Source organism: Salvelinus alpinus, chromosome 25 (assembly GCF_045679555.1).
Source record: "Salvelinus alpinus chromosome 25, SLU_Salpinus.1, whole genome shotgun sequence".
Taxonomy (NCBI): domain Eukaryota; kingdom Metazoa; phylum Chordata; class Actinopteri; order Salmoniformes; family Salmonidae; genus Salvelinus; species Salvelinus alpinus.
The window spans coordinates 18,348,240-18,363,014 of NC_092110.1; the positions used below are offsets into that span (position 1 = coordinate 18,348,240).

Genomic DNA, 14,775 nt, shown 5'->3' on the forward strand with positions numbered 1-14,775 from the left:
TAAACATCATATCTAAAGTAGATATTGATTACATAAGCAAAGCAACATTGAAAAATAACAAGAACAATTGCTAAGGGAAATGATGTGTCATGACTACAGATCATGTACACATGAGCCAGAGGATAATGATGATCATGAATTCTAATGATCTAATTATGGCCCCATATTATCTGTACTGAAACGTATGGTAATTTACTTTTCTGTGTAAATCAACAAAGAAAAGACACCAGTTGGGTGCCAAAGCAGTACTATGACCCACATCATAGATTATCCATTATATTGACCAGGTACTCTAGTGGCCACTCTAACAACGAAAAGAAATGTCATAAAAAATGGAAGGCAGTCAGGAGGCAAGATCAGGTGGGACCATTCTAGTCAATGCGATGGCAGATACGCGTGTGAACAACAGGCACATGGTTTCCACTAGTTACCACAGCCCCTATGGCAAAATTGGCTATATCGTAAGATTTCATGAAAACAAGCATTTGCTTTTTGGTCCTAATTTAAGGTTAGGGTTAGACATAAGGTTGGCAGTGTGGTTGAGGTTAGGTTTAAAATCCCATTTTAAGAAGAGAATTTGTAGAAATAGGTGGGGTTTATGACTTTGTGACTGGGGTATCTAGTGGCAACCAGGCACAAAGCCGATATAAAGTATTTTTTTCTCCCAGTTGCCGGGATATCCCGTGTCCTATCTGTCCTACACTTGTAACAACCTAATCATTATGAAGCTTCTATTCCATAAAATAAGCCACACGTAGCAAATAAGCCATTACATTTTTGGGTTAACTAATTTCCAGTGTGTGGGCATATAACACAAACATATAGTAACCCAAAGGTCACGCATTTGAATCTCATCACGGACAACTTTAGCTAATTAGCAACTATTTACTACTTTTTAGTTACTTTGCAACCACTTAGCATGTTAGCTAACCCTTCTCCTAACCGTAACCCCAACCTTAACCCTTTAATCTGTGGTCCCGTGTGGCTCAGTTGGTAGAGCATGGCGCTTGCAACGCCAGGGTTGTGGGTTCATTCCCCACGGGGGGACCAGGATGAATATGTATGAACGTTCCAATTTGTAAGTCGCTCTGGATAAGAGCGTCTGCTAAATGCCTTAAAATGTAAATCTAACTCCTAACCCTAACCTTATCTCCTAACTCTAAACCCAAGCCTAGCTAACGTTAGCCACAACAAATTGGAATTTGTAACATACTGTATCATGTGTTTTGCAAATTTGTAAATATCATACAAATTGTAATTTGTAACATATCATACAAAATGTATAATGGACATCCATAACTGAATTACATCCTTAACTGAAATGTCCCAGATATATATTTACTATGATATACACCTTAGCGAAATACATTTAAACTCAGTTTTTCACAATTCCTGACATTGAATCCTAGTAAAAAATCTCTGTTTTAGGTCAGTTAGGATCACCACTTTATTTTAAGAATGTGAAATGTCAGAATAATAGTAGAGAGAATGATTTATTTCAGCTTTTATTTCTTTCATCACATTCCCAGTGGGTCAGAAGTTTACATACACTCAATTAGTATTTGGTAGCATTGCCTTTAAATTGTTTAACTTGGGTCAAACGTTTAGGGTAGCCTTCCACAAGCTTCCCACAATAAATTGGGTGAATTTTGGCCCATTCCTCCTGACAGAGCTGGTGTAACTGAGTCAGGTTTGTAGGCCTCCTTGCTAGCACATGCTTTTTCAGTTCTGCCCACACATTTTCTATAGGATTGAGGTCAGGGCTTTGTGATGGCCACTCCAATACCTTGACTTTGTTGTCCTTAAACCATTTTGCCACAACTTTGAAAGTATGCTTGGGGTCAATGTCCATTTGGAAGACCCATTTGCGACCAAGCTTTAACTTCCTGACTGATGTCTTGAGATGTTGCTTCAATATATCCACATTTTCCATCCTCATGATGCCATCTATTTTGTGAAATGCGCCAGTTCCTCCTGCAGCAAAGCACCCCCACAACATGATGCTGCCACCCCCGTGCTTCACGGTTGGGATGATGGTGTTCTTCGGCTTGCAATCCTCCCCGTTTTTCCTCCAAACATAACTATGGTAATTATGGCCAAACAGTTCTATTTTTGTTTCATCAGACCAGAGGACATTTCTCCAAAAAGTACAATCTTTGTCCCCATGTGCAGTTGCAAACAGCAGTCTTTTTTTTTATGGCGTTTTTGGAGCAGTGGCTTCTTCTTTGCTGAGCGGCCTTTCAGGTTATGTCGATATAGGACTCATTTTACTGTGGATATAGATACTTTTGTACCTGTTTCCTCCAGCAGCAAAGAACCTTGTGAAGATGCTGTTCTGGGATTGATTTACACTTCTCACACCAAAGTAGGTTCATCTTTAGGAGACAGAACACGTCTCCTTCCTGAGCGGTATGACGGCTGCGTGGTCCCATGGTGTTTATACTTGCAGGGCGAAGGGAAGAAGGAATGATTTTTAAATGGACCACCCTTGACCGGAAATTCGTCACTTGTTCATCCCGCAACGATTGTGTTGTCAGCCCCCGGTAGCTTGTGGGTGCTTTATATGCGCTACAGTCAATTATGAGTGCATGTCTACTTATATTAAATACATAATTATTAATATACGCCTACTGTATGATAGCTAGCAAATTAATTAGCTAATTAATGTTAGCCTGACTAGCTGGATCTTCTGAAGAAGGAAACATTTTTATTTCTGTAATTTCCAAAAGATAACCAAACAGCAACATATTTACTTTTTACGAGACGTGTTTGTGCCGTCATGTGCATTAGTAGCACAATTTCTAACTTATTTGCGTTAGTTTTTACTTACACTTGTATGTTGACTTCTCCATTGATGTTGTTTTTAAGTTTTTGCAGACTTTTCTTAGCGGATGTACAATCGTCTCAAATTGAATTATGGGGAGTTTCAGGCCCCGGAGTGAACATAATTGTTCATTCGCAAAGCTGACTAAAAACGAGGGCTGAGGGACTTACATTGCAAACTTCCCTTGCTTGGCTAATCATTTAGACCGTCCTCCAAGATGGCGACGGGGATTCCCCCAAGGGCATAAAGCGAGGGTAAGTGAACGAGGGTGTGTCTTTTAAGTGTTTGGACTACAGCCCAAGTCTGTTATCCCTCTGACTTTGCCTCTTCCTCTCTGCCCACAGGCAATCTGGCTAGGATAATGCTGGCTCGCCTCCTTCTCCACAGTGCCATCTAGTGACAGGCACTGTACATTGCCCATCAGCATTAGAGTGATGCTTATTTTAAGACTATCCTTTGCAATGGAAAGAATGAATAGACCAGACATTTGCTTGATTTATTATTGGCCCCATAATGAAATCGGGGAGGATATTGTGGTTCTCCATCCGTACGTTCGTACTTTCATCACACGTGATATCTCAGACATCACTGGCCCAATTTTGATGAAACTTGGGCGAATGATGCGTCTTGCCATAGAGATCCGGAATTTGCAAAATTGTGTTATTTTTATGGGGGATTGGAAATGATGCGGACAATAACATTGATATAAGCTACAATCTATCTGCAATATTAAAGCTGATCTACACCTTACATTTTTTTTTTACAAAATTGCATCATTTGTAGGGACGACATGTTTACTGATGCATTGTTTGTCATATATATATATATACATAAGTAAGGTTTACAAGAGAAATTCAGATTAGATCGTAGAACGTGTTGTTCTCATTATACCTTTTACTTAGTGTTCTATCTACCTCTATGTGTCATGGCGCTGAGATATTGTCTTATGCCCTGTCTGTGTTGTCATGGTAACCCCCAGTGGAGAAGGTAGCAGTGCTCTGTCGGTTCCTAGACATTGGTTCTGTGACGAAAAATCACCTGCTGAAGTACTCCCTGGCCCACGCCTTCTGCTGCTTCCTGGCCTCTGTGGAGGATGTCAACCCGGCTGTGGCCACACGCGCCAGGCTGCTGCTGGACACCATCAAGAGCCCAGCACTACAGGTCACTAACAGAGCTCTATCTAGGTCAAGATAAATACTCCTATTCAACTACCATACAACCACTTTTCTTATATCAATTGAACACGTGTATAGAGTCTTTTTTTGTCCCGGAGGATAAATTGCTTCTTATCATGTCAGCAAATAATTCCGGATTGACAAATAACACATAAACATATAATTGCAGTGCTAACACTTGTGTCTCTGTCTCTGTCTGTATCTGTATCTGTGTGTGTCTATGTCTGTATCTGTGTGTGTGCCTTTAGGGCTTGTGTCTGTGCCTGGACTTCCAGTTCGACACAGTGGTGAGGGACCGGCCCATCATCCTCAGCAAGCTGCTGATGCTGCACCACCTGAAGCAGGAGGTCCCTGCCCTAAGCTGGGAGTTCTTTGTCAACCGCTTCGAGACGCTCTCCCTGGAGGCCCAGCTCCACCTGGACTGCAACAAGGAGTTCCCTTTTCCCACCAGTACGCCCAGCTGGAGGATTCTCTCTGTTACAAAGTCTGGATAATAGAAGTTGTGCTATGACATGTTCAATACAACAAACAAAGCATGTACAGTAGGGAAATATAAACCTGTGAAATAAGAACATAACTGTTCCAGTTGAGGTGTGTTATGAGGCACAGTCACAGTGATGTATGTTATTTATCTTTCCTTCCTTGCATCTCCCTGTCAGCCATCACAGCTGTGCGCACCAACGTGGCCAACCTTAGTGATGCAGCGATGTGGAAAATCAGACGGGCGCGCTTTGCCAGGAATCGCCAGAAGAGTGTGCGTTCCCTCCGTGACAGCGTCAAGGGCCCGTCCGAGTCCAAGAGGGCCTTCTCCCTCCCAGAGACTCTGTGTAACCGTCTACGTAAGTGTCCAGTTGGTAGAGTGTCCATTGGTTGGTTAGGCTACTAGTCTGTGGGTCTCAGCTTTTGTCTGTCCCATGCTCCTACTGTTTCTCTCCTCATCCATTCATCTCTCTGTTCTGTTAGGACACCTACAAACAGTATCTGTGTTCCTGTTTGTTTTATTCAATTGTTTTCTGTGATTCGTTCTCTTGCTGGATGTAAGAGTTCTGTTTTATCTGTGATTTCCTCATTGACTCTGCACAGGATGCTGTCTGAGTTTCTGGGTGAAGGGGTTGGCTTTAGACTGTGTGTGGTTGTTAAGCTTGAGTGCTTCACATGATTTTTCATGTAAGCAAGTGGAAGCTAAATTATTAATAGAATTACTTGTCTTAGGATCCACATACGTCTTGGGATCACTTTGTGTGAATGGTGTGAGACATTGTGATGTATAGGGTTGTCTGGAAGCTCAGACGTGTCCTTTGCTACTTCCCCAGAACATTCTCCTAAATTGTGTTCTCATGTATGGTTTTTAGCTCTAAGACTTACGAGGCAAGAGCACTCTGCCCCGACTCTGGGAGATATGATAGAGAAAGTCCTGCCAGGTAAATAACAACCCAAATCTGACTCACCTTGTTACAACTGAACCAGATCAACATTCCCTTCAGCATAATCGCATCATAGTGGGAGAAATAAATAAGTTATGACAATTGGTAAAGTTGATGGGCATCAGGAAACTTGAAAAAACAATGTTTGCTCTTCACTGACATTCATTGCTTTTCATCCAGAGTTCATAGATTGTGCATTCTATTTTAGTCTCAGGCAAAAACTAATTATACTGTTGGAATGGGAGAAAACTGTTACTCTTGCTATCTTGATAGCTTTTCACATTTTCTGTTTGCATTTGACATATGCCATGAATATGTTAAAGTGGTGTCCATATATGTAATCACCCTGCTGAATGTAGACCAAATGAGATGATTGTCGTACCATCTCCCTCTCTGTTCACCTGCTTCACTGCCCCTCTCCACTTCATCCGCTCCCCCGTCTGCAGCACGCTTCCTCACGCCCTTTAACCCTGACGCTTCAGCCCCTCTCCTAGGCCACAGCCCCTCACCGGAGGACGATTCGGTCATCAGGGACCTTCTCCCAGAGGATGCTGGGATAGATCACCAGACGGTGCACCAGCTCATCATGGTGCTGATGAAGTTCATGGCCAAAGACAAGAGCAGTGCCGAGGCAGACATTGGCAGTGCCAAGGCCTTCAACACGGTGAAGCGCCACCTGTATCTACTGCTGGGCTTCGACCAGCAGGAGGGTTGCTTCATGATCGCACCACAAAAGATGAGGACCTCAACCTCCTTCAATGCTTTCATCGCTGGCATCGCACAGGTCAGAGAATATCAAGTAACCTTATGAATGACGACGAGTTAACGCTGTAAAAATAGTTTGAATGATTATCCTTGAATACATTTAGAGTTGAATCCCCAGAAACATCCCTGGCTCTCACCTCCTTCAGTTGAGAGTACGTTTAAGATGGGATTTTTCTTTGTCTTGTTTCCCTCTGTAAAGTTTAAGTTTCATGTTGCTGCTGCTGATTATGAAAATCTGTCAAGCTTCAAGAAGAACCTAGCGTGATGTGATATCTCCTGCAGGTGATGGACTACAACATTGGGCTGGGGAAGCAGCTGCTCCCCCTGGTGGTCCAGGTGTTGAAGTACTGCACATGCCCCCAGCTCAGACACTACTTCCAGCAGCCCCCACGCTGCTCTCTCTGGGCCCTGCAGCCACACATCAGACAGATGTGGCTCAAAGCCCTGCTGGTCATCCTCTACAAGGTACACACTACCCATGTTTGGAATATAATGAAACCTTATCCACTATGTGAATGTGTTTACATTGAAAACTGTATACAGTGTGTGTTAAAAGTCTGGTTAAAAGTCTGGTTGTGAATTATTTTTATTGGGAACAACAGCTAATTTATTAATATTGGTGTTGCTTTCTACTCTCCTACACTCCACTACTACCAATCCTGTGTGTGGTCCCAGTACCCCTACAGGGACATGGATGTGAGTAAAGTGGTTCTGCACCTTATCCACATCACCATCAACACCCTGAATGCCCAGTACCACAGCTGTAGACCCCATGCCACCGCCGGACCCCTCTACAGTGACAACTCCAACATCAGCCGCTACAGCGAGAAAGAGAAAGGTAGCACCAGAAAGATGATTACATTACTGGACTGGGCTTGAAATGAATCTGGAGTAAGACTTGAGAGTTTTGGATATAATGTGTGTGTTTTTTTTCAGAGGAGGACAGTGTATTTGATGAGTCTGATGTCCATGACACCCCAACTGGAGCAGGCAACAAGGAGTCCCAGACCTTCTTCGCCCGTCTGAAGAGGATCGGTGGCAGCAAGTCTGTCAAGTACCAGCCAGTGGAGCTGAATGCCCAGAAAAGTATAAAAATAGTCTCAAAGGATGACCTATTTTATCCAGAAAATAAATAAATTGAACTTAAATGCTTTTGCTGATATGAATTTAGCTTTTACTGATTTCTATAATCAGATATAAGCTATCTTTTGATCCTCTCTCCGTCTGTGTCAGGTGAAATTGAGCTGTCTGAGTACCGTGAGGCCAGTGCGCTACAGGACAGCATCCTGCACTGTGTGAGGGAGGAAAGCACCAGGAAGAAGCGTCTGCAGGCCATGCACAAGCAGAAGTCCTTGGACATTGCCAACACCGACTCCATCCTCTACAACCTGGACGAGCACCGACGCAAGTCCTGCATAGACCGCTGTGACCTGCAGCATGGTCTCCCCGCACCCCCCTCCTCCACCACCTCCCACCCCAGGCAGAAGGGGGGCCATGGTAAGGGCTCGTCAGACGGTTCCTCAGGCCGTGCGGAGGGCAGCGACCACCAGGACCGTCGAGGATCCCGGGGGGGCCACTCAGACTGCTCCAGGCCTGTCATCCCAGAGGTGCGTCTCAGCTGCATCGAGATGTTTGAGGACAAGGCCGACCTGGACTCCCCTCTTACAGGAGGCTCATCGGCAGAGAAGGAGGACCCGGACCTCATTGACCTCTCCTCTGACTGTACTTCCATCCCAGAGAAACACTCCATCCTCTCCATGTCCGACAGCGACTCCCTGGTGTTTGAGCCCCTGCCGCCACTGAGGATCGTGGAGAGTGACGAGGAATTTGACCTCAACACAGTGATGGGCAACAGGCTGAATGGGAGTGCCAGGCCCGCAGCCTCCCCTGCCAGGCCCGCAGCCTCCCCTGCCAGGCCCGCAGCCTCCCCTGCGAGGCCCGCTGCCTCCCCTGCCAGCAGTAGCACCCTGCACCTGTCTCGGGTGGTGCAAGTGAGCGTGGAGGACTGCTCTATGGACAAGAAGACCACAGACTCCCCAGCAAAAGAAATCCCTCAACAGCCTTTACAGAGGAGGCCACGCTATGCAACCTCCACCACCTCCCTGGAGCTGCCTGACCAGCCGGAGCACCCTGGCCTGGAGAGCCCCATGACCCTCAGTTTACAACAGAAGAGGGACCTGCTGAGGAAGACCCCTGCTGTCCCTGACACCTCCCTGGATGACTTTGTGCACCCTGAGGACCTGAAGGCAGCGGTGGGTCTGGGGACCAGTCCCTCTGGTAGGACCGTCTTCCTGGACATTCCTGAAGACACAGCCGAGCCCCTCACCTCTCTGGAGGGGAACAATGATGAAGAGGAAGATTATGAAGATGATGACCTTGATGACAGCGACCTGAAACCTGATGATGATGATGACAATGACGAGGCAGAGTTTAAGATCCAGATAGTTCCCCGGCAACGCAAGCAGAGGAAGATAGCTGTGAGCGCTATCCAGAGAGAGTATCTGGACATCTCCTTCAACACCCTGGACAAGCTGGGTGAGCAGCCCACTGAGACAGGTAAGAGAGACCAGGGTCAGGGGAGAAAGAGAAGCCTCAGTCCAGAGGTCTCCCTCGGTATGGACCTACAGCTGCTGTATCCTTTACATATGCTGATTTCATGCACAATATGTATTTTTGATGTGTGTGTTTCAGTGGCGACATCTCTTAAGATTTTTCTAGAACAAATTTTCTAGAATAGTTACGGAAGTGTCTGCTTAGAAGGGCAGAACCACATGAACAGACTTTAAATTGTCTAGTTGGATATCCATGCTACTTCAATTCTTCAGTCAACTGGTCACCACTGCTGTCTCCTGTCCTGTGGTGTGGCTTTGTACGTGTTTCTCCCATTTCCCATTCCAACCCATGGTAAACACATGAAAAACAAAACATGCTGTGAAATGAATTCCTAGAAGCCGATAAGTAAATATCAGTACAGCATCTTCAAATTGCTGCAACACACTGTCCACAAATAGCTGTCCATATAAGAACAAGCAATAACATAGAATGAGAAGGCAAATTCGTTTTTTACTAAATAGGGCATCAATAAACAATTGTAATTTCTTCACAAAATATTAATTTTAGATTGCTGTTGCACTGGGACTTGCTCTATACTTGTAGTTAATTAACCACTTGTAGCTCTACACTACATTTGTTTTGGCGTTGGGTGTCTGCAGCATCTCATGCTCTAAACAGTTGTCCACATGTGAGGTTATAAGGTGGCTGAGAGCTGAAGCAGCCACTATTGCGCCCCGTCACTCACACACACTACCCTGGAAAATCCACAGGAATCCGCCTCAGCCCCCACCCTCGAAGCTGCTATCCCAGCAACAAGCAACCGCTCTTCAGTATCAAGTAGGATCCAAATACTTTCTCATTGCCATCTGTTTAAATTCACCAATAAAACAGGGTGTGGTCATCACACCCAGAACATTACACCGTTCAAACATTTGACCTTCTTTTTTTCAATGTGTAAAATAGTTTTTCTTCAGTCGTTCTTTCTCAGCGGTATGTTTTTGACACCAATGCAGTTTTTTTCATGGTTCTTTCGTTTTTCTTATCAATAGATCAGGGATTATATCTATTCCGACAATATATCAAATATTGAATATATGCAACTAAGCCATTGAATATTTTGTTTTATTTACCTCTGTGAGCGTTTTCCACTCCCCATTTTCATGACAGTTGGTTTTAGTAAACCAGTCATTGAAATGAAAGTGGAGATAGAGGGAAATTACCAGGCAACTCAATCCTCTGTGTGTGTGTGTCGCACCCCAGCTCAGTACCGTCAGGCGAAGCGGGGCTCGATGGGAGCTCTAACCATTAGCCAGCTGATGAAGAGACAGTTGGAGCACCAGTCCAGCGCCCCTCACAACATCAGCACCTGGGAGACAGGTCAGTCACTGTCTACCTCTGGTCCACCCCTTCAGATTTGTAAATATCAAAACACCTTTTAAATACTGTAATGACTTTGTTTGACTGTGCTGATTTTCGTGTTGCTCTCTAAACAGGCCCCACCAAGACCAGCCTCCTATCTGCCCCCAGTACAGTCAGCATGTTTGTGCCCGCCCCTGAGGAGTTCATTGATGATCAGCCCACCACCATGACTGACAGGTGAGTGAACCTACCACCAACCACCAACACTGACTGGTGTGTCATTCTGGACAGCGGATACTGTATGTATTAATGGTAAATCATTGTTATTAATACTAATACTGTGTGGTCTCTCAGGTGTCGTGACTGTGGTGCGGTGCTAGAGGAGTATGATGAGGAGACCCTGGGCCTGGCAGTGGTGGTGCTCTCCATGTTCATCCACCTCAGCCCTGACCAGGCTGCTCCACTGCTGCTGGACATCATGCAGTCTGTGGGCAGGTCTGGCAACTACAGCAGCTCCTGAATCAACCCCCTTATACATCCCATACACAAACCTAATTGTTCAGTAAAGTTTTATCACACTCTGTCATGTCTCTGATCTTGAATTCAGATGTTTTTCTTACAGGCTGGCGTCTAGTGCTAATTTCTCTGGGCAAGCTGAGAGGTATGACACATCACAACTAGACATACTAAATATATTCTTATTTGGTATGTGTTAAACTCAGGTGTACTGTGGATGCTGATGACTTGTTCACGCTGGCTGTATTCTTGTACACAAATGAGAGAATGGGCCAACATGAGGTGCAGACGCTCTGTGTGTGAGTTGATGTTTGTCTCTGTTGGTGTAGTATGCTGATCCCTGGCAACGCAGCAGGTGTGGCTAAGCAGTTCCTCCGCTGTGTGTTCCACCAGCTGGCCCCCAATGGCATCCTGCCTCAGCTCTTCCAGAGTAACATCAAAGGTCTACTCAGACAAACATATAAAACACAATATGGCTCCTGTTAAGAGCAGCATTCTGAGGGATATGGTTTGATCTTTACTGTCAATTTCTGTGTATTTCCAGATGGAGGTTTTCTGAGAACATTGGCTTCTTCCCTGATTGATTTTAATGAACTGAGTTCTGTGGCTGCGCTGAACCAGCTGCTGGAGGTGGGACTTTTACTTGCTTAGTGTAATGATTAAAGCTCAGCACACGGCTGAAGGAACTATGCGGGTGTTTGTGTATGTCTTGAATCTCAAGCAAAATGTCCACTTTCATCATGTATCCAGCAGGAGGAGCTCTTGTAAAAGTTGACGACACTAGAGCACTGCTGTTTGCATAGCGTGATAACAAAGCAAATTAAGAATGCTGCTGAAGAGTATGCCTCTGCATGGTTGTTCACCATATTCACTTATTCTCTATTAACTTGGTGTCTTCTCTTTAGCAATCTTACACTGTTACAATGTTCAAGGAATAGCACTTGTGATAGTCCACCTCAGTTCACTCATTTGACTCATAACATCACTAGTCCCAAACCACTTTTAGAATATCATTTTTAAACTATTGAACAATTGATAATGGAACAGTTGGTAATGGCTCTATGGCAATACATATGTATTATGTAACCCTGTTGTCATTTATACCACTGTCCTCAGGGTCTGAACAACAAGAGGAGTCTACCAGCCGGGGGCACCATGCTGCACTGCCTGGAAAACATCGCCACCTTCATGGAGGCCCTGCCCATGGACTCCCCCAGCAACCTGTGGACCACCATCTGCAATCAGTTCCAGACCTTCCTCACTAAACTACCTTCTGTGCTGCCTCTGAAGGTACTGGATCTCACACTGCATGTAGGCTGCATTGACTGTGACCAATATAGAGCTAAAGCCTTGTGAAAAATTGTATGATGTCTCTCTCACAGTGTCCCCTGGACTCCAGTTTGAGGATTATCATTTGTCTGTTGAAGATCCCCACCACAAGTGCAACCCGGGTGAGTCTGTCTGTGTGTGCTTTACAACTGCGACCTGGCCAAGATAAAGCAAAGCAGTGCGACACAAACAACAACACAGAGTTACACATGGAATAAACAAACATACAGTCAATGATACAATAGAAAAAGTCTACATACAGTGTGTGCAAATGAGGTAGGATAAGGGAGGTAAGGCAATAAATAGGTCATAGTGGCGAAATAATTACAATACAGCAATTAAACACTGGAGTGATAGATGTGCAGAAGACGAATGTGCAAGTAGAGATACTGGGGTGCAAAGGAGCAAAATAAATAACAGTATGGGGATGAGGTAGTTGGATGGGCTATTTACAGATAGGCTATGTGCAGTGATCTGTGAGCTGCTCTGACAGCTGGTGCTTAAAGTTAGTGAGGGAGATATGAGTCTCCAGCTTCAGTGATTTTTGCAGTTCGTTCCAGTCATTGGCAGCAGAGAACTGGAAGGAGAGACGGCCAAAGGAGGAGTTGGCTTTGTGACCAGTGAAATATAACTGCTGGAGTGCGTGCTACGGGTGGGTGCTGCTATGGTGACCAGTGAGCTGAGATAAGGCAGGGCTTTACCTAGCAACGACTTATAGATGACCTGGTGGCTTTGGTGACAAAACGGATGGCACTGATAGACTGCATCCAATTTGCTGAGTAGAGTGTTGAAGGCTATTTTGTAAATGACATCGCCGAAGTCAAGGATTGGTAGGATAGTCAGTTTTACGAGGGTATGTTAGGCAGCATGAGTGAAGGATGCTTTGTTGCGAAATAGGAAGCTGATTCTAGATTTAATTTTGGATTGGAGAGGCTTAATGTGAGTCTGGAAGGAGAGTTTACAGTCTAACCAGACACCTAGGTATTTGTAGTTGTCCACATATTCTAAGTCAGAACCGTCCAGAGTAGTGATGCTGGACGAGCGTGCAGGTGTGGGCAGCGATCGGTTGAATAGCATGCATTTAGTTTTACTTGCATTTAAGAGCAGTTGGAGGCCACGGAAGGAGAGTTGTATGGCATGGAAGCTCGTCTGGAGGTTAGTTAACACAGTATCCAAAGAAGGGCCAGATGTATGCAGAATGGTGTCATCTGCATAGAGGTGGATCAGAGAATCACCAGCAGCAAGAGCGACATCATTGATGTTTACAGAGAAAGTTGGCCCGAGAATTGAACCCTGTGGCACCCCCATAGAGACTGCCAGAGGTCTGGACAACAGACCCTCCAATTTGACACACTGAAGTCTGTCTGAGAAGTAGTTGGTGAACCAGGCGAGGCATTCATTTGAGAAACCAAGGCTGTTGAATCTGCCGATAAGAATGTGGTGATTGACAGAGTCGAAAGCCTTGGCCAGGTCGATGAAGATTGCTGCACAGTACTGTCTCTTATTGATGGCGGTTATGATATCGTTTAGGACCTTGAGCGTGGCTGAGGTGCATCCATGACCAGCTCTGAAACCAGATTGCATAGCGGAGAAGATGCGGTGGGATTCAAAATGATCGGTGATCTGTTTGTTAACTTGGCTTTTGAAGACCTTAGAAAGGCAGGGTAGGATAGATATAGTTCTGTAGCCATTTGGGTCTAGAGTGTCTCCCTTTTTGAAGAGGGGGATGACCGTGGCAGCTTTCCAATCTTTGGGGATCTCAGATGATACGAAAGAGAGGTTGAACAGGCTAGTAATAGGGGTTGCAACAATTTTGGCTGATCATTTTAGAAAGAGAGGGTCCAGATTGTCTAGCCCGGCTGATTTGTAGGGGTCCAGATTTTGCAGCTCTTTCAGAACATCAGCTATCTGGATTTGGAGAAATGGGGGAGGCTTGGGCAAGTTACTGTGGGGGGTGCAGGGCTGTTGACTGGGGTAGGGTTAGCCAGGTGGAAGCATGGCCAGCCGTAGAAAAATGCTTATTGAAATTCTCATTTATCGTGGATTTATCGGTGGTGACAGTTTCCTAGCCTCAGTGCAGTGGGCAGCTGGGAGGAGGTGTTCTTATTCTCCATGGACTTTACAGTGTCCCAGAACTTTTTGGAGATTGTGCATTAGGCCTACTAACCAAATGGTGAGCACAGTCTTCAATTGAGTGTCATACAGCACATTATCCCAGCCCTTCTCTGATATGGGCCTGAGCAGGTTATATGACTGGTTACATTCTGACTCTTTAAATCAAAGGATTTACACCTGATAGCATTCAGTTTAGTCAGATCTTGTTCAGTGAACAGCTCATTCACGTAGACTATAATTTACATGAGTGAACGCATGTCTTACAAAATCCCTGTTGTGTTAAAATCCCCTTAGCCTCCCACCAGCAGGCAGGACCCAGCCTTTACTGTCTCTTTTTCTCCTCTTCCTCAGAGCTTACTGGAGCCCTTCTCCAAACTGCTGAGCTTTGTCATGCAGTATGGAGTGTTCAGCCTCTCTTACTTGGTGGAGCTGTGTGGCCTCTGTTACAAAGCCTTCAACAAGGTAGATATGTATAGTTTAGCTTACATTTGCTAGTATATTTGTTTATGTTTGTTTGTAAAGAAAGAAAAAAAAATGGTAGCACTGCAATGATCTCATGTGAAAGGCCCAATTTGAAAAGGGATACGGAAATATGACTTTGTCCCGCATTGTTAAACATGAAACCATGTCTGCAGACCTCTGTATATTGTAGTTCTTGGTTGTAATACTTATCCCCAGCCACTGCTGCTAGACAGGAAGGTGGCTGTGTGTCACA

At 45.0% G+C, this 14,775-nt stretch overlaps 1 protein-coding gene across 8 annotated transcripts in view; it reads left to right on the forward strand.

The window, feature by feature from the left end:
* The window catches only part of LOC139553531 (protein unc-79 homolog), a 49,051-nt gene that overhangs the window by 30,381 nt on the left and 3,895 nt on the right, over nucleotides 1-14,775 (forward strand). For 3 of the 8 annotated variants that reach the window (XM_071365959.1, XM_071365965.1, XM_071365966.1), the window contains 18 exons: nucleotides 3,804-3,985; nucleotides 4,248-4,449; nucleotides 4,659-4,838; nucleotides 5,352-5,420; nucleotides 5,870-6,207; nucleotides 6,471-6,653; nucleotides 6,864-7,026; nucleotides 7,125-7,274; nucleotides 7,422-8,744; nucleotides 10,002-10,118; nucleotides 10,235-10,337; nucleotides 10,455-10,595; nucleotides 10,723-10,761; nucleotides 10,946-11,058; nucleotides 11,161-11,246; nucleotides 11,733-11,906; nucleotides 11,999-12,067; nucleotides 14,412-14,522. In XM_071365959.1, coding sequence (XP_071222060.1) covers nucleotides 3,804-3,985; nucleotides 4,248-4,449; nucleotides 4,659-4,838; nucleotides 5,352-5,420; nucleotides 5,870-6,207; nucleotides 6,471-6,653; nucleotides 6,864-7,026; nucleotides 7,125-7,274; nucleotides 7,422-8,744; nucleotides 10,002-10,118; nucleotides 10,235-10,337; nucleotides 10,455-10,595; nucleotides 10,723-10,761; nucleotides 10,946-11,058; nucleotides 11,161-11,246; nucleotides 11,733-11,906; nucleotides 11,999-12,067; nucleotides 14,412-14,522 — 3,743 coding nt within the window. The remainder of the gene's footprint in view (nucleotides 1-3,803; nucleotides 3,986-4,247; nucleotides 4,450-4,658; nucleotides 4,839-5,351; nucleotides 5,421-5,869; nucleotides 6,208-6,470; nucleotides 6,654-6,863; nucleotides 7,027-7,124; nucleotides 7,275-7,421; nucleotides 8,745-10,001; nucleotides 10,119-10,234; nucleotides 10,338-10,454; nucleotides 10,596-10,722; nucleotides 10,762-10,945; nucleotides 11,059-11,160; nucleotides 11,247-11,732; nucleotides 11,907-11,998; nucleotides 12,068-14,411; nucleotides 14,523-14,775) is intronic. The other 5 variants (XM_071365960.1, XM_071365961.1, XM_071365962.1 and 2 more) reach the window with 5 other exon arrangements.